This window comes from Atheta coriaria, unplaced genomic scaffold (genome assembly GCF_025399875.1).
Source record: "Atheta coriaria isolate IRGN ID8LTWV9N9 unplaced genomic scaffold, Caltech_Dcor_3.1 hic_scaffold_7_pilon, whole genome shotgun sequence".
In the NCBI taxonomy this organism is placed as follows: domain Eukaryota; kingdom Metazoa; phylum Arthropoda; class Insecta; order Coleoptera; family Staphylinidae; genus Dalotia; species Dalotia coriaria.
Genome location: NW_027045449.1, coordinates 4,735,291 through 4,757,807, shown reverse-complemented (window position 1 = coordinate 4,757,807; position 22,517 = coordinate 4,735,291). Strand labels below are relative to the sequence as shown.

General features: G+C 36.8%; 3 protein-coding genes across 11 annotated transcripts in view; 1 reads left to right on the top strand and 2 right to left on the bottom strand.

Moving 5' to 3' along the window:
* Positions 1–2,442, bottom strand: part of LOC135796579 (formin-J) — a 47,345-nt gene extending 44,903 nt beyond the window's left edge. For both annotated transcript variants that reach the window (XM_065308660.1, XM_065308663.1), the window contains exon 1: positions 2,162–2,442. The gene's annotated coding sequence lies outside the window, so the exon portion shown is untranslated. The remainder of the gene's footprint in view (positions 1–2,161) is intronic.
* A 1,148-nt stretch (positions 2,443–3,590) lies between these two features.
* On the top strand, positions 3,591–16,825 carry LOC135796580 (cationic amino acid transporter 2). 7 transcript variants are annotated; one of them, XR_010549361.1, is made up of 9 exons: positions 5,648–6,098; positions 11,113–11,301; positions 11,367–11,520; positions 12,177–12,410; positions 12,483–13,669; positions 13,726–13,964; positions 14,027–14,323; positions 14,383–14,904; positions 14,975–16,825. XR_010549361.1 is itself a non-coding variant. In XM_065308665.1 (9 exons), exons 3-9 carry the CDS (start codon positions 11,149–11,151, stop codon positions 14,654–14,656), a joined length of 2,538 nt encoding a protein of 845 aa, XP_065164737.1. In that variant the 5' UTR covers positions 5,648–5,903; positions 6,019–6,098; positions 11,113–11,148; the 3' UTR covers positions 14,657–16,825. The 7 variants fall into 7 exon arrangements, 6 of the variants coding, with proteins under 6 accessions (XP_065164739.1, XP_065164738.1, XP_065164740.1 ...); XM_065308665.1 differs by having other exon boundaries at positions 5,648–5,903; positions 6,019–6,098; positions 14,383–16,825; XM_065308667.1 differs by lacking the exon at positions 5,648–6,098 and adding an exon at positions 3,591–4,210 and having other exon boundaries at positions 14,383–16,825.
* Positions 16,826–17,188: 363 nt separating this feature from the next.
* Positions 17,189–22,517, bottom strand: part of LOC135796097 (adenylate cyclase type 6) — a 34,188-nt gene continuing 28,859 nt past the window's right edge. For both annotated transcript variants that reach the window (XM_065307995.1, XM_065307996.1), the window contains exons 13-22: positions 22,333–22,489; positions 22,147–22,244; positions 21,995–22,079; positions 21,800–21,916; positions 20,524–20,757; positions 19,910–20,055; positions 19,590–19,845; positions 19,277–19,496; positions 18,786–19,042; positions 17,189–18,429 (exon numbers count right to left, since the gene is read on the bottom strand). In XM_065307995.1, coding sequence (XP_065164067.1) covers positions 18,229–18,429; positions 18,786–19,042; positions 19,277–19,496; positions 19,590–19,845; positions 19,910–20,055; positions 20,524–20,757; positions 21,800–21,916; positions 21,995–22,079; positions 22,147–22,244; positions 22,333–22,489 — 1,771 coding nt within the window. In that variant the 3' untranslated portion in view covers positions 17,189–18,228. The remainder of the gene's footprint in view (positions 18,430–18,785; positions 19,043–19,276; positions 19,497–19,589; positions 19,846–19,909; positions 20,056–20,523; positions 20,758–21,799; positions 21,917–21,994; positions 22,080–22,146; positions 22,245–22,332; positions 22,490–22,517) is intronic.

The following is a 22,517-nucleotide window of genomic DNA, read 5'->3' as shown; positions in this document are numbered from 1 at the left end:
CGGTAATTTTCATTCTCGTGGTTTTCAGTTACCTAACTAGCCAGAACATCCTAGCGTGAAAGAAAAAACATCGGCGTATACCCGTGGAAACTCGCGCAGCACGAAATTAATAAACTAATAACGTTGAATAAGTCCCCTTAGACTATGAATGGAAAAAGTAGCGCATAATCTGTACTATCTAACAAGTTGCAAAGCAAGTCTTATTAGAAGTTGGAAGCAAGTTGCAAGTTTATTTATTCTAGTTGCGATTTATGATTACGACTACATCCGACCGCGAACACCGCACATGAATGGAACGGCAGAGAGGATACGAACGAGAATGTGCATGAGAATGCGATTTTTAACCAGACTCGAGGCGATAGGAACAAGAACAACTACTACAAGCAAACAAGCACCAGGTACAAGATTATCGGAGTATGTGGTTTGAAGTAGCCGAGCTGGCGAAGAAGAAACGCCACATAACTGTATCATATCGTGCTCAGGTGCACTGCGCGCTGTGCTTCGGAGATATAATCGTATAGAAAATGATAAAAAGTGCACTAATTTGCCTGGTGAGAAATTTAGCTATAGTAAAATTCATGATTATCTGAATTTTATTTCCGTTCATATTTAAAACAATCTGCATAAATTATGATGCAATCGATGTCTCATTAAGCGCATCCTGCATATGTGACGTTCATAACTGTTCTCAGTTGCCATGTGCAATATGCATAGATATTATATATTCATGCATATATTAAACCGTACGCGCATATTTTCATCCATTTCAAATATTTCGCTTGTGTGTTCAACTATTCAACGCATCACTTAACGATTTTCTCGGCGAGTAAGCACCTATAATCCTGTTTTGTCTTGGCGTGATTCAAGATGGCGCATTTTTAAGAAAAGACCGTTTCGAATGCTTTCATTCACGTTAGTCTTGAGTCGGTGATTCTTTCGACACACGTTATCCTTTCTGTTAGTTTTGATTTTCATTTCTATTCGGGGTTATGCACAATGCAGATAATGGCGCAATGGCGGGTGAGCGCATGCCGTTACGCTTATTATCACGCGTGCGTTTGAAAAGAATTTATTTATTGAAAATGCCGCAACGGTGCGACGTGGCGGTACGTTAGCGAGTGCATAATGCACGCGCGCAGGATCAATGAAATCAATGTCGGTTTGTTCGCTTGACTGCACGAATAGCGAAATGCTTACAATTCGCGAATAGAATCGAATTTACTGTTGCGTTAAACATACAGTGATAATTCATTGAAATTGAATTTCTGGATTAATTTATCAAATATTTATTGTGAAAATATAACCGGATTTTATATTTTCAAAAATGTAAAAAATCATGAAAAATAACAGAAAATAGTTTTATATTTTTATATTTTCCCAGCGAATATTATGTGGGATTTATATAAATATAAAACAATTTTCAATATAACTGTTTCCAGCGCTACTTTTTCAAGAATAGTTTTATTTATTTTCATTTGTTTTTTTTTTCTTTAATTTTTCTTCCTTTTGTTTGTGCTCAAAACGCCGCCGACATTTGCATAATCGTCCCTATTATTTAATGCCTCTATAAACTCTTATAAAAAACCGCCTGGAGCCTAATTAGCCATCACTTTTTTGCGTGTTAATTTCCTTTTTGCTCCTAATGCAAAACGCGAACACAGAATCACGATGTATGTGTTTACGAGTATTATGGTAACGAGTAAAGTGCAAATAAATACGGAAGTCGCAAAGTCCGTTGCTTGGTACGTGGATGCGGCGCGGTTGTAGGATGAGAAAATAACGTAATGAAAAAATGTGTATGTGTGCTGGTAATTAGCATTCGCGTTTAATTAATGCACTCAACACAAACGCATACAGGCAAATAAACATTAAGTAGGTATGTGATTTTTGTTGTGAGTTGTAATTCAAGTGCAACTGTAAATCGTAAATTCAACGTGTTGGATTATGCAATAGTTTTACTTAAACTTAAACTTAAACTTAAAGTAAAACCACAATAACATTGTATACGATGAACGTATAAAATAAACTTGGTATCAAGTTTCAATGTTAATATTTTATTTCAAGGTAGAGACGATACTTTGTTTATAATTTACATCGTCATTAGTATAAAAAATTTAATTATAGTTGTTTTTAATATTATAATGTTATGTTGCATCTTTACCTTGACTTAATTATGTTGATGAAATTAACGTTTTGTTTAAAGATGCGCACATAAAAATCGATTTATTAGTTTAATTAATATGTTTGCTTGGTAATCCAATAGGTTTAAGGCAAATTGCTTTAATCTGCTCACTTTATAATATTTTGATGCAAATTATATTGAGCTTGGATGCAATTTGCTTAGAGTTTGTTTAATTAATATAACTTTAATTTAAAGCACAACTTTTATGTGCGCATGAGGCACATCCGCGACGCGCGCACGCGTTGAACTCGCCCGAGAAACGGTCGGCGAATGACTGACTATGGCTTAACATTATTCGACTTGACTAAGCGACTTGACGAAGAACTTGACTTAGTGGTGGAAATTATGAAAACAATAAATTCAAAATATCATTTCTTAAGTTTCCGAAAGCAATTTCTAAATTAGCATATGTTTTTAGTCATTTTAAATCATTTTAATGCATAAATCGGTAAATTTTCTTCTTTTTTACTTTCTGTTGCGTAAATAAATTGATATCCTTAAGAGAACTTATAGGCAGCATGTAATAAACATTTCCTTTTAAAAACAAAAGACATTATAGATATTATATTATTCTATTCGTACATTCACATATAACTACTTTTCCGTACACTCTAAAATTCATTCACTGCTTAGTTGAATTTTTACTTTTGTCGTTTGAAAGTAATAAAGTAAATTTCCAAACAACTTTATGACTTCTTGAAAACAAAACAATACTTATTTTATATGTAGTGTATAGATATTTCTTTAATTGTAATTAATTTTAAACATAAACTAAAGGCGTACTTTATTTATGTATGTATCTTGCATACTTTTACTTATGCGAACATTCCAAACTCACTGTTTGCAGTACGTGTGCATATTGACTGTCGATGATCTGTCGATGGTAAAGATGATGGTTCTGTTGGTTCATCGAACGACCCCGGTCTTATACGAACGTTGAACCGCCATTCTCATGAATTGTGCATGAAAAATAAAACAATTTCTTTCAAAAACGCAAATTATTACGTAATATCAAAGCCGAAAATCATCGGATCATTAATATTACCTCAGAAAAACTACAAAAAAGATGCTGAAAATATTTATTGTGAGAAATCATTTGTGTGACGTTCAATCATTCATAAAATACGCAAATACTTACATCATCGAATACAATTTTATACCTTTTAGGATTTCAATGGTATTATAGATTCGTTATGCACGAGTTAAAATGGTTAATAAGAAAATTTCATTACAAAAAATTTGTAATGGTGGTATCATTGCTTAACTCGCTCAATCGAGCGGTGTATAGGTTTGATGACTTCCATAATCGACGTGTTTTTGTATTCGATTTCGATAGGCGTGTACTTCCACCACAGCACCGCTTCCACTCATTATACATTCTTGTTTACAGTTTTCTTGGGTCGCGTTGCGACTCATGGACAACTTGGAAGTAACGAAAGGCATGTTGAAATCATTTGAGTTGGCCATAGCATTGCCAGCGGATGGAGAGTTTGGAAGTGTTGGAACTGTTGGTAGGTTCGGAAGCCTTGAGTCGAGCGCATTGGAATTCGTTCGATCCGATAAACGAACGGTGCACCGTGTACGCGGCGGTGTGCCGCATCTGAGGTAGGTAATAAACGAGTTCTTCGCCTTCCTCGTACGTGCCGCGGGAAGTCGCCGAAGACCTCGACGGAAAACTGCCGCTTCTCGCAGGGACGCAGCGTGTCGCTGACGGCAACCGCTGTTTTACGTTCCACTCTGACTTCCTCAATTTCAAAGCTCCATATGATGTAACCTATTTATTATTAAATTTATATTAATTTTAGAAATGAAAAATCCATCAGGAGACGATGAAAAGTTCACGTATCAATCGCAACGTGACACTTTTGAAGTTCCATTACGTTAGTGGTTAAGAGGATAACCGCATCAAAGGTTGAATGGTGGCTTTTGAAACCGCCTCCGCCGCGAAACTGTCACCCTGCGTTCAAAACGCGGCATATGGCGTGGCATTCACAATGAACCCGAACCCAAAGGGTTCGCGTCAACTATGTAGGTAAACACGCTCCAAACACTGCGAGGCTAAACGTTCGATTCTCAGCACACTTTGTAGTTGTATATACGTAAATTTGTGCACGGAGACGCATTATAAACTACAAAGCAGGAAACTCCAAACTTTGAAATTCGACCCTGCTGGAATATGCATGCAGCTTCCGAACCACGAGTTAGGGAAGACAACATCCGCTTATAAATAAACAACAACAACGCAACTGAAATTCTCGGTTAACAACAACCCTGGTTTGGGAACTTCCCGGGTACGCAATAGATAAATTATTAATCCGTAAGCTCAGTGATGAAGGAATGACGTGGGTTGGTTATGATTATGATAGGTTAGCAACATTACCGCGAATTCTGCTGGCAATTATTTTATTTCAACTTTTGTTTGCGACGTGCTGGTACTTTTTTCAATTGTAAAACGGCTAGCTTTGGAATGGTTTTGAGCATGGTGCGGAAAATTTAGCGCTACGCCTGAACAAATGAATAATGCATGAAACGTTTACGTAGGTTTACAATTCGGGCGATTTGGGAGCTGGAGCTTTGAAGACGACTGAGCATTGTCACGACCACGGCGCCCGAACGGATATTATACTAATTTAGCGTTTTACTCAATTTGGCAAACCTCGAAACAAAATTATACAGAGTGTGATTATAATATTACAATTAAACTTTGTACACTAATATCATTATTTCAACGATATGATTGTTAATGAGATTTTATTCATGCTACGTGTAATTGTTACCGGTATTTACTTTCAAGTAAGCACTGTCAACGTATCGTCCGGAATAATAATAATTGCTATCCATTGTCTGGCAGACGGGTGGCATTGAGCCCCGACTACAAATTGTATAATCACACCTTGTGATGTGCAGGTGGTTACGCGTGCGAGTATGTCCCGTTTGGTAGACTTTTAAGGAAATTATCAAAACGATTGAAGTGGCACGTGCTCAGCGAACGCGAGGCGAACACAAAACAATTTCGACACGATTAAAGACAATTAATGTGGAAGTACAAGAACTCCGTATTAAATTATTATTGTTGAAGAGGTTGTCACGTAGCGGCTCGAAGGCTCAAAGCATTAACACCTTCAAGGTATATAATATCAATTATAATAACGTTTTTTGACAGTGGAAATTCTAACTTTGATCCGGTATAAATATCAATTTTTTAGGTCAAAGGGATTAATCAATTTATTGAAAAACGGGATCGCAAATCAATTAAAACAATAATTCGTTTAAGTTTTACCACCGCTCCCGATTCATGTTAAACGTAGTTTTTTTTTTCTGTCCCACACTGGCATCCGCATTGTGTGCGGCAATGGTCGATAGCCGCCTCCGCGCGCAGCGACCTGTTACGGCCCCTGCCGACAATGCGTTCTTTGTCCATCGTGCATGTGCGGCGGCGGGTCGGCGGCGGCGTTGGCATCGTTCCTTTCGCACGGCGGCGTCGACAGTGCCGTGCCAGCGAGGACACCGTGCGGGTGGCTCGTCCTGCTTGCCAGTTAGCTGGGTGTGTGCGTGTGTACACCGTCGGCGCGCAACAAATACGCCAACGTCATTGCCGCCGCCACCGCCACCATCCAACCCATCGCCAAACGGCGAAATTTCTGTGATGTGCGGATCGTCCCTAATTCCAACATTCTGCACACAGCGCACAGTCTTCCCCTTAAAACAAATCACTCGCGATGTGAGTAAATAAAAGTGGACGGTATAATAGCACTGGTATTTGGAAAAAGGATTATATTGAGTCGGAAAACTTATTTTGGCAAATTCCTCACCGAATTTTCAAATTGGAATTTTAGAAAATCGGACACGGAGTAGTTTATAGTCAACTGGTATTCTACAAGTCCCGGAATAACTTGAAAATTCTTAAATTTTAAAGGTAATTCCACAAATGTGTTTTTGTATAAATATTTAGCGTATTTGATGTGTGTAAGAATATTTAAGGGTTAATAAGAATGAAAGGGTTCGGTGTTGGTTCGGTTCGCTTCGGGTAGTACGTCGCGCGTGCCGAAAAAGCGAAGCACTTGGCTTGCTCTTCCGAAATACACGATTTATTGATTTTTCCGTGCCGACACGCCGCCGCTCGTCGTCGCCGCCTGCCTGCCGCCCACGCGCAGCGCTCGTTTTCGCGTGAGCGTGTTTGCCGCGTTCCACTAGCGGCGACATCCAAGAGGGATGGTGGATGGCGTCGTCGGGATGTTTACTGCTTGCTCTCAGCGGGACGAAAAACAGCCGTGACATGAAAATGAGGCTGCCGTCAGACGCATGCATATGTTACGTACGACATGACGAAAAAGTCGTTGTGGGATGGGAAAAAGGATGAGAAATATGCAAATAACTTAACCCTCTTTTCGCATGTTTCGGATGGATGGCAGGTTGCGAGACGAATGTGTGACGTGGCCCAAATTTAGAGCGAATTGAAGTTTGTTGCTTGTTGCATATTTCAACATGTCTCGAGTTATTTTTATACACGAAAAGTGCAGAGTTTTAAATTTTAAATAACTATTTACGCGGAACGCGCTTAAAAGCTCATTTTGAATGGGTGAATTTAAAAATCTACGATGCTGCTTTTAGTACCAAATTCAAATCCTCGCAATGTTTCTTTTCTTCTCCGTGGAATTTAGAGCGAAGTCTCATTAACATGAAAATTTAATTATCTACAAGGCATTGCAAGCCTTCACACCCTACAGAAATTTCGTCCTTTCTGTTTCACGCGTTCCTTCTTAGCGTAGTCTATTCACATCATTGAAAACGTGCACGGATATAAAATTCAACTTTCGCACAACGACCACTCATTGATTTTTTGTATTCGTCATTTTATCCGTCTTTTCGCAAGCTTTTAAAACTTTTTATCATCTAGGCCTCTAAAATATAATAAAATCGAAGATATTTCAAAGACACAGGATCTTTTTTGATGTCTAAAGTGCTTTCCGGATTATTGCAGTATTTTCTTGATCTGTTTTGAACTAAAACATAAAGAATATAGTAGAATCAATATAAACATGGAGCAACAACAGGATTAGTATTCAAGCAGATTAATAGCAAGAAATTTATAAATAATCCTTAATGTAAATTTTGTTCTTGAATGCGCAAACATTAATGCTAAGTTGAAAAGTAAACAATGCGACAAAAAGTAGGTAGGTAGTAAAAAAAGAAAAGAAAAAAGGAAGAATAGATAATAAAAGGTCAACTCCATTAAGTAAGTAATCAGGATATTTGCTCAGTTAGAAAAGTTTTCAATCGGAAGTAAAAATTTAAACGATTAATGAAGGAATGAACAACGAATTTTTAATTAATTGATTTATTGATTACTAAATACATTATTTAACATCAACCTGATTACTCTGCCAACTTTGTTGTTACTTTTTATTGCGTTTAATTTAAGAAACTAGGTCATTTTTGTTTACATGATCCACACTTAATTTTGATTTCGAACTTACTACCAAAGACTATGCCAATAAAAATCTGTTGCATGGCTCGTACAGGAAGAGGAATTTCGACTGATTGAAACATTCTCGTCGCGTTGAGGCCGCAATCAGTCGCGGACTAGCGACGACAGTTCCGCTCCGGGTTTCCCTTTTGAGCGCATGAATGAATCACGAATCGTCAGGTGGGTGGCGGGTAGGTTTTGGCGGACTGTGGAGCGGAGACGCCCGCCCGGTTATCGATCCTTGCGACGCGATGTCGCCGCCAACTCGCCGCCCGCGTGCCAGTTTCGCCTCAGTCCATGGGACGATTCATGAATAACATTAGCGAAAACCTATCCAGGCTAATTTATACATTCGCCCACGGCGGAACCCGGAAGGGTCGCGATGTGAATCGTTCGAAACGATTGGATGCGGTCAGTGTGGTCATTGATAGATTTTAACACCAGTGCAATTTGGGTAATTTCAATGATAAGTCAATATCAAAAGTGGGTTCTATATAATTTACAAAGTAAATACATAGTTTGGATCATGTATGAGTGAGTTATTGATACGCTTGCTAATGTAACACCTATCTACAAATAATGAAAGCTCATTCATCACATAATGTATGATAGTGTGATTAATCTAAACGTCCGTATTGCTTATTTCCCTCTATCATACCGGTAGCCCCCTTGCACATTACCGATAGAGTCAATCACATCTTTAATTAATAAACGAGCGTCGCATTCCAGCGCTCATGTTTAATGCAATTCTAATCATATCGTTGGAGTACGAGTGTAATCACGATTGCCGCAATCGGTGATTATTCAAATGCGGTTTCTTGTTTACACATTTATCGATTGCGATTGTTTCCTCTTCTACACAATTCGTATTATTAAGAGGCACACATTCCTAGTCAATTTCGCTGCACGATCGCAAAGAATGAAATCGAAATTTATTCCGAATGTGAGTACGGTTTTAATTCAAGCCGTTCCATTCAAAAACAATTGCCTGCTCATTTCATAACAGATCAATCTAATGTAATACAATTGTGTTTTCAAACAGGACACGTTTTATCTATCATTGGTTATTATTAACCAACATAAATACTATAAATAAATAAGCACATCATTGCTTCATGTTACACAATGGAATATAATCGTATATAAAATGCGTATAATGGTGAATGAGTGTAGACAACTCGTTGCACACTGTGCATGGTATAAAATGACATTTTATATGCGGATCATTACTATCGTTACGATCGCAACATTGCAACCGTAACAACATTCGTGTTTTATTTCAAGCATAAAAAGTTGCATACGTTAAAAGTACACTTCATGCCAGCGGACGATTTATTTTCATTTATAGGTATTAAATTCCATCCGGCAGCAATTTTTTAAAACCCACCCGTCTGGCTATGACCTACAAACTTGTATTTATAGTCTTCACCACTTTTCTGGTGCAGCCTGCTCACTTCTTGAATTTTCATCCACTCGTATTCATTTATTCAGGACGTGAGGCGAAGTAACTTATCTTTGTTATGGCTATGGTACTCATCGCATTCTCAAAACGTCCGATGTCGTCTAAAACAAAAGAATATTTGCACGACTCACATGGACATCGAAAGGATAAGTTAATAATAAAAATTTATAGCGTTCTCAATGGTTGAACCCGATGGCAGTAATAGCTTTATTATTTTTTTCTGTGGACTTTGCTATCAATAGTTTTGTCATTAATTTTGGCTGGGGTAACTATAAACAAATAAATGGTTATTATCTAAATTCCATGACATGAAAACGTAATGATTGCTCATTGATATTGCGATATTCGTTTAAACTGATGTTCGCTTTTTGCTCGAGACATCAAACATAAATTATTTCCATCCCGTTTCGCCGTGTACGAATCGAATGCCGCTGGCGCAGAATCTATAACATGATCTCGATAACGAGATAAAAACAAGCAATAACAGCGTTTCGCGCTTGTGGTTCACCCATTTCATGCACACGGAAACATAAATAATTTGCTTCAACCGCAAACGGTAGACGAGTTAGCGCACATCATCCCCAAATAAGTGGGTGGTACAGGGAAGTGGACGAGTAAACATCGATGCGAGCTTTTCACGAATCAAAGCTCGCGGGGTTTAAAAGCCTCCAGCGAGTTTGCGTCAAGCACGTGCACGGAGCGCATTAGATCACGCCGGAAAATTGGAAAAACTCGGGACGTCTAATCAATACCGGTGCAGATTTATCAGCTTAATACAGCTTGTTGAAGGTTTTCATAAAGTGAAACAGACATTAATAAATATATATTCGGTAAATATAGGCTTTGTTGTGGTTTATTGTATTTTATAAATGAGTATTAATGTAAATTAATTTTATTATCAAACGAAAATTATGATGAATTATATTATTACTCTATTTATTTAATTTATTAAATTTAATTTCAATATTTAGTAAACTTTGATAAATTAAAGTTTTTGGCGCCCACTCATAACATTATGATTTAATGTATCATTGAGGTTGTTGAAACAAGCACTAAAAACAAGTTATGAAATTTTCTCGTTATCCTCAGTTTTCCAATCTGCTCGTCGTCGGGTTTTTCTCATTTTCTATCTGGGTGAACGCGCGAATGCGTCATGCGGCACGTTTTTCTGCTTTTACTGTGCCTTTTTCTGAGTGTTACCTATTGTATTTATATTACCCACTCTGCTTGCTTTATTTTCTCATATTTTCAGTTTTCCGGCTTGTTTTGTTGGTTTCCTTTCTTGTGATAACTCAACGTCAAAGAATGTCACCGAAATTAGACGACATGCTGACAACATAATTCCACCAATTATTTTCATTCGCGTTACTTTTTTCATGACGTTTTCTCTTGTGCTTCCGCAAAGGAACATGTTTATTTGCTTCAGTTTGCAAACAGAGGTTGAGAGTTAAAAAGTATATCGCAGCACAATCATTTTATTTCTGCGTCGTTTTAACAACATGGCAGATTACTTTTCTGCTTTTACCTGCGTGATGTTTGTGTTTGCTTTGTGTTCAGTTTATAAAAGAATCATTATGAAGTAAATGTTCTGGTATAACTTCTGAATTTCTTTTATAAAATTTGCTCTACGGCATTTTACGTGCCAAAAATTTTATTTATTAATTTTATAATACAAACAGTTTACGTTTACAAATTATTAATAATCACGCATTTAGTAATGTCAACAATTTTGATGCAATTTTTCAAGCAATATTCAGATTATTCTAGCAGATATAACTTACAGAATGAAAAGTAAGGGTTAATCAATTAAGTTTATTTTATACATTATAAAATTATTCTTAAGCCAAACGAACCCTCGACTGTGAGTTACTTATATATTAATTTCTAATAAATCGATGCGTATTTTAATTATTAAGTAATACACGTACTCACTAAATAAATAATATAAAAAATTTGCATTGTTTAGTGTAAATTGAATTTTGATTGCGCTTTCATTTGCAGGCGTACTCTCGAATATCAAATTGAAATATTGGCACAATGAAGCTCGGCATGTGGTTAAACGATCGCGAGCAGCTGCGTCAGGAGGGCCTTGTTCTCTTCAGCAAATTGATTCGCACCAAGAATGTCGAGACTTTACAAGATCGCACAGGCCCCCCACGGCATGGCGATGAACGAAAAATTAAACTAACCGTAAGCCAATAATTGTTATTAATACATTGAATTGCATAATTGTGTATTTTATTTAATCTTTTCAGAAATGTCTGACGACATTAGATTTAACATCCCTGGGTGTCGGCAGTTGTGTGGGCACAGGAATGTATTTAGTAGCTGGTATGGTTGCGCGCACAGTAGCCGGACCCGGGGTTGTTTTCAGTTTCATCATTGCAGCTGTAGCCAGTATTTTCTCAGGTAAAACACCATTTTAAAACAATACTTTTTAATTTGCTTTAGTAAATAAATATAAAAAGTAATTTTAGCATGTTGCGGCATTTGGTTTTAATTGTTATAAATTTAGATAAATATCTACAAGTATTTTAAACGATTATGTTACGTATACATTTTTTTTTTGATTTAGTATGTAAATATGCAAACACGGTGAGGACTATAACAAACTTTTAGCAGATTTTCAACGCGCTATAAAAATAATTTACGTTATTCGTGAATTTGTGAGCATAAAGCACTGCACCCTTCTATTGTGTTTGCTCGCACTGGCCGGTATACATTAGGGATATGCAGAATAAACCATTATAAACATAATTTTCATTTTGTTCGCACAACTTAACCCACCTGGGAATAATCCGTCCTATGGGTTTTCCAACGTTCAGTTTATTTTTCGTTTCGTATGAAGCTCCAGGTTTATCCCATTACTGGCGTACAAAGCCTTTAATACTTTCATTTTATTGTTATACAATTTTGTAAATGTCATATGAATAATTTGTCTTGTTTAGGAATATATGAAAATTTATCACACTTGCGTTTGAAACACATTATATAAAACGTGGAATCTTCTACTTCTGCTTTTGTTGAATGCGTTATTGAAAGTAACGTTCTGCTTCTGTTTCCAGGTGCCTGTTATGCAGAGTTTGGTGTTCGTGTACCACACACAACAGGCTCAGCGTACATGTACTCATATGTGACAGTCGGCGAGTTTATCGCCTTTGTGATTGGATGGAACATGATATTGGAGTACCTGATTGGTACAAGTGCATGCGCTTGTGCACTGAGCGCTTGTTTTGATGCGTTATCTAACGGCGCAATCTCAGCAGGCCTCGTCAGCAATGTGGGCACATTATTTGGAGGTCAGAACACGGTTCTATATAATGTTGTAGGTGATCGGCAACTACTTTACTAAATATGAAATGCACTTTTAGACAGACCTCCGGATTTTGTCGCTTTTGGGATCACACTCCTGATGATGTTGCTCATGGCTGCCGGAGTGAAGAAGTCCCTGATCTTCAACAATGTTTTGAACGCCATTAATTTAGCGATTTGGGTGTTTGTGATGACAGCGGGTCTGTTTTATGTGAATACGGACAATTGGACGCAACACCAAGGGTTTTTACCATTCGGCTGGTCCGGGGTATTTACTGGTGCTGCCACCTGCTTCTACGCATTCATTGGCTTTGACATTATTGCTACCACCGGCGAAGAAGCTACCAATCCTAAACGTTCCATTCCATTGGCCATCGTTTCCAGTCTGTGTATTATCCTCATCGCGTATGTTTCCTCCAGTATGATGCTCACACTCATAGTACCCTATGATCAGGTAGATCCAGACTCTGCTCTAGTAGAGATGTTTGGACAAGTGGGCGCTTACAAATGCAAATATATAGTTGCTGTGGGGGCCCTTGCTGGACTTACTGTGAGCATGTTCGGATCCATGTTTCCAATGCCAAGGATCCTATATGCGATGGCCTCAGACGGGTTAATCTTCCGTCTGTTTGCTCAGGTTTGGCCTAGTACGGGAACACCCGCACTAGCGACATTCATCAGTGGACTCTGTGCTGCTTTAGCGGCGCTAGTAATCAGTTTGGAGATTCTTGTTGAGATGATGTCTATCGGCACACTCTTAGCCTACACATTAGTGAGCACATGCGTTCTCATCCTAAGATATCAACCACATTCCACTAACCTTGTTGAACTCCTGCCGCAAAGTCTACGTACACCAATCAAGGGATCTCCTAGTAAAGACCCGGTTGGCGGTGCGGGTGCTAGTGGTACTACACCAAATGGACAACAATATGGAAATAATTTGCAACCGAATATGGGCAGTATGCCACATATTCCAGCCCCATCAGTATCACCCATTCCGCAACAACCCACTCAAAGGGTGATGGTGAGGCGTGTGACACGGAGTTCACCTGATAGCGATGATACTTTCCCTGGAGACGAACAAGAGGAAGAGTTTTCTATTCGTGATGATCAATTTTTGGTCTCAGATCGAACCGAGAACAAGTTTTACGGCACTGTTCATGGAACAAGTGGCACGACTACTACCACAGGTGTGGTGGGTTCTACAGTAGGGCCTAGTTTAGGTTATATAGGTCGTAGGTTACAAGTAAATATTTACTAAACATTAAAATTGTATTTTATACTATTTTGACTTAATTCTAGGCAGCAACATATCTATGCCCGGCGATCTTTCCATGGGTAGACACCGGGCCGGCAACTGAAGAGTCTGGAATGTTTGTGATGAAACTAGTAGGCATTCTTTTTGTGCTCATCATCATTTTTGATCTGATTATTGTATGCGGCATGCATAACATGACCGGTGCGACGACGTTTTTTATGTTTCTATTTTTGATTGCCATCGTGGCCATTTTGTTGGTCATATCACGAAAACCCCAAAATAGGTAATTGGCAATTTACATTTACTCTTTCAAATGTAACTAATATTGAAATTATATAATTTCAGGAATAGTTTAATGTTTATGACACCTGGTTTACCATTCGTGCCCGCGATTGCCATCACAGTCAACATTTATTTAATTTTCAAACTGTCTATTTTGACATTGGTACGATTCACGATTTGGATGACGCTGGGCTTCTTAATGTATTTCTACTACGGAATTAAGAACAGTACGTTAGAAGAAGGCTCTGGCGAAACAGATCACAATAACATTGAGTTGACTGTCACCGACATGGAGAAACCAAAATATTCGCCAGCATCACAAGGACATTACAATGCGGCTTGCGATACTAACATTTACAGGTGAGTTGTGGATTATTAAATAAATTAATCGGGTATTTATGTCTTATATTTATGTTTAGTCAAGGGCAACCGACGTACGATTGGGATCCAAAATCTGCGTGGGACACCGATTCTGCTTGGGGAGCAGCCCCTACTAGTGGTACCACGAATCAATACCAAGTCGAGCAACAATACAACATGTCTACGAACAACACTCGTTCGGTGATTAACAAGCCAACTTCCGGGACCACTGCGGCTTCCGGAGTTGGCTCCACCTCTACATCTACCTCTGGCACGGTGGGCAGCACCATGTTTGTCAGTGATCCTTTGGCATTCCCTTCGTGGGACGACTAAATCACGAATCTACAAAATATGACGCACTTGATACTCAAACGGGCAATATCCTTTCTCCATTTAACGATAAAAACATTTATATAGATAGCAGGAAATTTGCAATTGTTGTTTGTTATTAAATAATTACATTTATTACGACGAGACTTGAAACGGACAAGGTATGCAGGGATTTAAACGACAAACGATCGGCCATGTTTACACATGGCGACGAGACTATTTAGACACAAATGAGATCGAGCGGTGCTTAGGTATTTACTATATATTTAGATACCAAAAGACATTTACGTCGTATAATTTCCAAACGTTTTTTACATTCAGGTTAAACGCACAGCCATGTGAAACCGTTTTTTGTAGTGTGGCCAGCGGAGTGCACAAGATGGCCGTCGAGATTGCGCCCACTCCAGCTCCTTGTTTTCTGTCATTTCTTCTAGTTAGGAACTTGAATGGTTGATAAACTAAGCGAATATTAAAACATGTTGACTAATGATGATTACGATGATGATATAAATGTAAATTACTCTAATTCTAAGCAGAAATATAAGATAATGATGACGATTTCATGAAAAAGTGTATAAAGTAAACGGAACAAATGTGATTCGATGTTTTTCACGTCTCTCTTATAACATATACATCTCTTATATAAATATTTAACACACTCATTCAAGAAATCCTATGGAAAAGTCATCGTTTGCATGCAAACTAATGTAAACCAACATACAACTCTTCGTAAATGTGTTTTCCATATTTTAAGACTACTTATTGTTATCATTAAGCTTTATAATCCTCTATACACTAACAAAAATCATAAATCCATTTCAAAACATGGACGTTAACATATTAAGACAATTATTGAATATTAATAGGACATTTTAACTTTTTTGACTTGACACTCCATGGTTGTTCAATGGTGTTAATTTAAATTTGTAAACAAAGTGTAAACAAACAAGCAAGTGTGTAGATTCTAATTGAATTGTATTAGAATCTACACTTTTGATTGTTTTGAATTTGCATTCTCATGGGTATTACGGGCAATACGATTTTGTGACTTCGTTTTCATGCGGTCGTAGCTAATTCTAGTATCAAACACCAACCAACTTCAACAAAAACGCAAACGCATGAAACGATTCGGTCACTTACGTAAACTGTACATAGAGATGAACGTACTTTACGTCGACGTTTATTATCAAAGTGCACTCGATTTTGAATGTCTGTATTTTGCCAATCACATGAATGTGAACTGTTATCTACTGTTCTATTTTTTCATCGTTAATCATTGTGCTAGGGCGTAATTCGACTCATAACTTATAAGTAAGCAGAAAAAGCAGATCAAGCAAAAACGCAGCGGACGAAGGCATACAATACAGATAATTATATTTGGTTAAGCGTTTAAATTATATCATAGATAAAGAAAGTTGTGACATATCACACGGGTGTCTTTGAATTAGTAAACATTCAAAACGTATGTTTTGATTTTTGCTAATGCGATGAAATTCGTAAAATTTGTACATACACCCTTGAGAAACTTCCGTGAATATTTTAGTAAATCAAAATTTCATTGCATTTTTATTAAGTGAACGTTTTAACTTCCAGCTTTTTATTCTGAACTTTTAACACATTTTTAAACAAACAAAATAAGATGAAATAAAACGTTTAACACACTATATTATTACGTCAGTGCCTGTTGAAAATATATAACGAGAAATGTGTAAAAATGAAACGGTTTACGATGAATTCTGATTGTGTACGTTGCTAAAACAGCCGAATAAAACGAAAAACTAACAAAAACGCAAAAGATCATTACTTGGTTCCCATCACGACGCATGTTATTGATGTGAGAGATTAATAGTGATGGTGAGATAAGTGAAAATAAATAAATGTATGTTAACGCAAAATAAACAAAATCCAAAAAAAAAACTGATATAAAAAAGTAAAATATTTAAAGAATATTAACGATGATACATATACATTGCATATAAATATGATGAATTATAAATATTATAAATATGAATATATTGTATTTATGAGATATTATTACGTTTTTTGGTGATCGATTGATTGTTTGATTCTATGATTGATTGACTTATTATCGACTTAACGGTAATGTAATATAATGTAAATTTTCAAAAATATTGTATGAATAAGTAAAAACTGTTCAGAGCAAACTAATAATTGAATGTTTACTTAATCCTGCCTTTAATATTTTTATTTATTCATTTTTAATTTGTTGAATTATTCCCTATTTTCGGCTTGATGATTCCTTGGGTCAACACCTTAATTGTTGATTCGAGGGTCGTTGGTTCAGTACCAAGGCCGTAGATTGTAGAGAGGTGGAGAAATGTGTGGGAAACCACATTAATAGAATCCTTAATTAATCATTAATTATTAATTATATTCATTTCGGTTAAATATCAGTTACAATAAGTTTTAATTGAATATTCATGCATATTCAGTTATGAAATTAATTTATTGAACTTACCTGAAGTTTAATTAGTTTCGACCCTGCTCATATAACAATTATAGACATGAAATTAATTGTTAAGTGCAATATTTTAAATTCTTTAATTGACTGTAAGAAATATACAATATGTCCAGTAATTGAAGCAACAAAAGTTTTCATATGGAGTGTCGAATAGTTTCAAATTATAAACATATTGCTTTGAAAAAATACTTTCCATACATAAATTAATTTTAAATTTCATTTTTAAAGCTTTAATAGTTTTAAAGTTTACATTTTTGTTTGTTCCCATTTAGTGGTTCCATATTTTTCAATTTATCATCGTAACCATTAGATTTCTTATTATTTTACTACTAATCAATTTTAGCTACTCAAGATTTTGTCTTGTTTTATTTAATTTATCACACCGAAAGATGGTGATGACACCAGCTACCTATTGTGTTACTATATCTACAGCATGATATTGGACGTTATACATATCAATTTTTACAATGGTGTCAAATAATTTGATAACTGATTGTTTTATTAACAAGCGATCTGCAGTGACACATTGATTTGCCTTGGATCAAGCATGCATATAAATTCGTTCATATAATTTCCTTTGATTGGTTGACATTGATTAATTTCACTACTCAAAAATATTTTCTATTTGACGCTTGTAGGTTTTTAAATTTGTTGCTATTTTGCACTGGGTCTTAAATTGACAATGAATTTTGAAGATCAGGTAATGTTGAAGTTGAAGATGAAGCACAAAGATGGCGGGGTATACATCATAAATCACATTTGCGTTAGGTATAATATAGAACAAGTTGTTTTGATGAGTTCAAGTCATTTTTTCCTATCAACCAACATATTTTGCTATTAACTTAGAATTCAATTTGAAAATGTTAAATTTCTTTTAGGTTTTCACAAGTATCACACATTTTTAACTTTAGGTTTAATTAACTTTACTGTACACTTAGTTTAATATACATTTGCCTACTTTTTTTATTTTTAGAGTCCACAATTATTCTTCTAAGTTGCAGACTTCATTGTAATTAGTTTAGAACCATTGTTTTAATTACACTAATAATACTTTTTTATCTGGCGTCATTTGCCACTCGAAATGTCCAGCGATTTACATCCGGTTGAGTCGCACGTCGCTGTCGTTATCTTGCAGATACTGGAAGATAGGGTTGAATGTGACGTTAGTTGCAAATTTTGTTTTGTCATCTAAAAAATAGGTTTCCATATCGCCTTTGCCCTTGACATTAATTGTCCCCCGACACGTGAGTGGATATCCTTTCTCCACCAATATTTCATAAACTTCTTTTGTTACCTAAGTCATAAACATAAACAAATCAACATTTAATAGATAACGCTCGCAGTGTAAATATAGTTAGAATTATTACGCGGCTTCATTTAAAAATGTTAATTTTTTATTTCTATTCTTCCCACATGGGAAATGTCCGTTTGGATTCCGAGTGATTTGTGAGTTGGAAGAAAATAACATCCAACAAATGAAAGAAAGTAATGAATTCGCCGAGTGAATTTACGACCTCTGAGATTTGATCAAACTACCAAGTATTTTCTGTTTCTCATCTGCTCTAATATGCTTTGGTTGTTCTGTGAGTTAGTGCGTGTTTTTGTAATTTTATAGTTGGGGTCTAGGGAGTTAACTCTTGGCACACTCACTTGTATCTTATCGACCACGCCAGTGCTGTCCATTCTGCTGGCGACGTTCACCGCATTGCCCCAGATGTCGTACTGCGGCTTTCGCGCCCCGATCACGCCCGCCACTACCGGCCCCACGTTGATGCCGATTCGAATGCGGAAATTATTAAAGGAGTGCTCGTTGACATTCGCAAGTTGCTCCTTTAAACGCAGCGCATAGTCCGCCATTGCTGTCACGTGCTTGAAATCCACCATGTCACAAGTTGCGGCGGTTAGTCCTATATATGTTCAAAGAAGTTGCTGTTATTTATAAATCGACCCTCGATCAAAAGCACTTTTCTTGCTTCCTGTGTTCACCCTACATCAATATGCGTCAATGTATAATACTTCTAGCAAACGTCTAATGTTTGAGAGATCGAATTATCATTGCCTTATTGACGATGACAGCACATAGGCCACGGGCGCAAATGGATGCGGATGATTGATTACGATGTCGTGTGGCTCTGACTCACCGGAGGCGGCCATGTAAGTTGAGCCGGTGGACTTGATCTTTTCGATGTACTTGAACGGCTCCTCGGAGAGCAGCTCGTCAAAGTCGGCGATGATCTCGTTCAGCAGCCGCAAACACTCCACGCCTTCGTTGTTACCCTCAAGCTCCACGTAGAATTCCGAGAAGTTTGGTATTGATGCAAACATCACGCACACGAAGTCGCATTGTTCATGATAGAGTTCCTAAATTCGATTATTTAGTTAACAATGCATCAACTTGAGTTCATCAAGTTTTACACGTGCTTAGATATTCAATAATTTGCTAATTATACTCACATCAACGTTTTTGTCAGGACTTAGAAAGTGTTCAGCTACATGAACAGGCAGTATATTTCCCAATAACTTCCGGTTGTACGCTTCCAAATGCTCCATGTCCTCTTTCTCTTCGGTGGCTTGCAACTTCCAGACAAAATCTAATCTATAAGTCGCTTCCGTTTGCTGCGCGTGCAAGATCAATGTGATCAGGAAGCCGATGGAAATGATCAAGTTCACGTACTTCTCGCTTAGTGTCTCTTCAGCGTGACCAACATGTCTGCACCAGACAAACAAACAAATTTAAACCGAAAGCAATTAATAACTTTGTATAATCAACTTACGCTTTACTTATTTGTTCGCTATAAGGAATGTAAATAATCAAATATCCTGCTAGGAGTAGAGTCAAAAAGATTGTTTTGACGATGTAAATCATCACTTGATAAACGGCGCATGCGATCATCGTCATTTGCACCATCACTAGACACATCTGTTTTAATTTAGAAATAATCATTTTAGTTTTAATTTCGCAATAAATCATTTTTATTATTTCCATTTTTGGATTTACGTTGTTGTGTTACAGATTTTATTGACAGGAAGTGGCATCATCAACTAATTGATAACACAACACGTGTATATCAAAAATGGAAATCAGTGATATCAGTGATAACGTTAACATAATAAAAACTAAAAATAAAAAGTTTTTAGTTGTGTACATTAGTAAATTGCTCGGAAATGCATTTACATGAAAGGTTTTTAAACTTCCGGAAATGCGCCAGGTTGCCATATGTGCGTCGCATAGTTTACTAACTTTCCTAATGTATCATGACGCCAACACAATTCACAATTCAACAAGAACCATGAATACTTTGCGCCACCATCATAAATTCATTAGGCAACCGGTTGAGCTTTTCCGCAATACAATTAATGTATGACATGAAATTTTAATTAAACTCACGTCCAGTATGTAATGTCTACCACAGGTTCCTGGCCCATTCAAGATGATGTAGCGATTAGAGATATTATTATTCTCCTCGGGTGTATCGAAGGGCACTGCAGTACGTTGTGCATAGGCAATTGTTTCATTAGCATCTGATTGGTGTTGTTGTTGCAGCAACGTGTCGTTTACTAATTGTAATTGCATTGGTTGTATGGTTTGATTGGAACATTTTACGAGATCAGTTATTGTGCACTGTAATGTAAAAAGTTCAAGTTGATAAAATAATTGAAACAATTGCATAAATACAGGGAAAAAAAGTTCATAAAACTTATGAAACAACAGTAAACTCGAAATAAAACGTGTTATATTCACGTTGCACGCTACAATTTAAACTTTTTGTGCTTCCTTTCCGAATACTCGCGGGTTTCTCTCGTGTTTTTGTACGTTTTTCATCCTTTTCACAAATTTCCTTCGCAATTGTAACGCCCCAATCGTGTATATAAACTCGTTACGAACTCGTAATGGTGTTGTTCGCGTTCCGCGCACGAATTTGCGTCGAGTTCGAGCCTGCGAACACCACAATTTCGATAATCTTCACTTATTTCCAAAAACCGCCGCCGAGCAAAGTCGAAGAGTTTAAAACACGAAGACGGTGAGATTGCAAAGTTGTAATTGAGAGCAAAACTACTCGATAGCCGTATAACGCGATTGGGGAAAGTTCACAATATTTACGGATTAAGAAAATTCATATCGCCTATAAAACTTTCCTTCCTAAGTTAATTCTGTACATTTTAGTTGCTTGTTATTAGTAAGTTCCAATTAAAATCTATCGACAAAAAGAAGGCACCCCAAAGGCATTAAGCATAACGTCATCTTTAATTTAAGTAAAACTTTGACACCAAGCAGAAAACAATTTAATTTTGATTGAAGAACAGTAAAACTCAACAACTAGTAATTGCTTTCATATACAATGTGTTTAAAATACAAGATTTCCAAGTTGTATCAAGGAAGAACATGAAATGTAATTTGGCTACTTTGTTATATTGTCCATGTCAAAGTCCAGGATCATTTTCTACTTATTTTCCACTTTCCAGTTTGCACAGTAAAGTGGTAACGATGAAAGTTGCAAAAGAAAACACTAACGAAAAGCAAGCAGGCAAGATGGATGAAACAGCTACATGCCTTTTAACGTTTTCATGCCCTGCGGTGTTTGGCGCAGTACGGGGCTTATATATACGGTTAAAAATCTAAAAGTTATATACGCCAGAGTGGATTGTTAGCATTGCTTACTTACCATCTGGAAGACGGGCAACGTGTAGATGAGGCAGACGACAATAAACGCCAGCGTTTGTGAGATGCGACGATTTGAGTGGATTTGTTTCGAAAAACGAACCAATTGTTCACAACTACCCTTTAAAAATAAAAACAAAAAAATTAAAATTTTTGTAAAAAACTAAAAACTAAAAATAAAATAAATCAGTTTACATACTTCTAGTGAGTGCATGGATACGATGAATGTAATAACTAATATCGCAACTCCAACTGGAAATACCAACGCGATGATGGAGATTTTACTGAAAATGGTAACATTATATTTTCATGAGAGTAATATTTTGACTCTGAAACAAGTTTGGAACTTACAAGCTCAACGCCAAAAACTGAACTAACACCATTGTTATGTAGCAAACTAACGAACACAAGAAGTAAAGATTCAACATACGATCCTTTTCCATCGTGTACTAAGAGACAAAGGAATCACAAACAAGCTTTAGTCACATATAGGTAGTAATATAATATAATATAAAAATATACAATGTGTATAGTAACCTTTCTTTCTTTCACTTTATCTTTGAATATGAGCAGTAACACTTGGCAATGCTCGTTTCGCAGGCGATCGATACTCCTCGCATCGATTGCACGCATCAGGTATTCGTTAACTTCGTCCTCGGGGTCTTTGAGATCAGGTGCTTCGGCGAAACCCAATCTAGCAAATCGTCCAATAAATATTACAC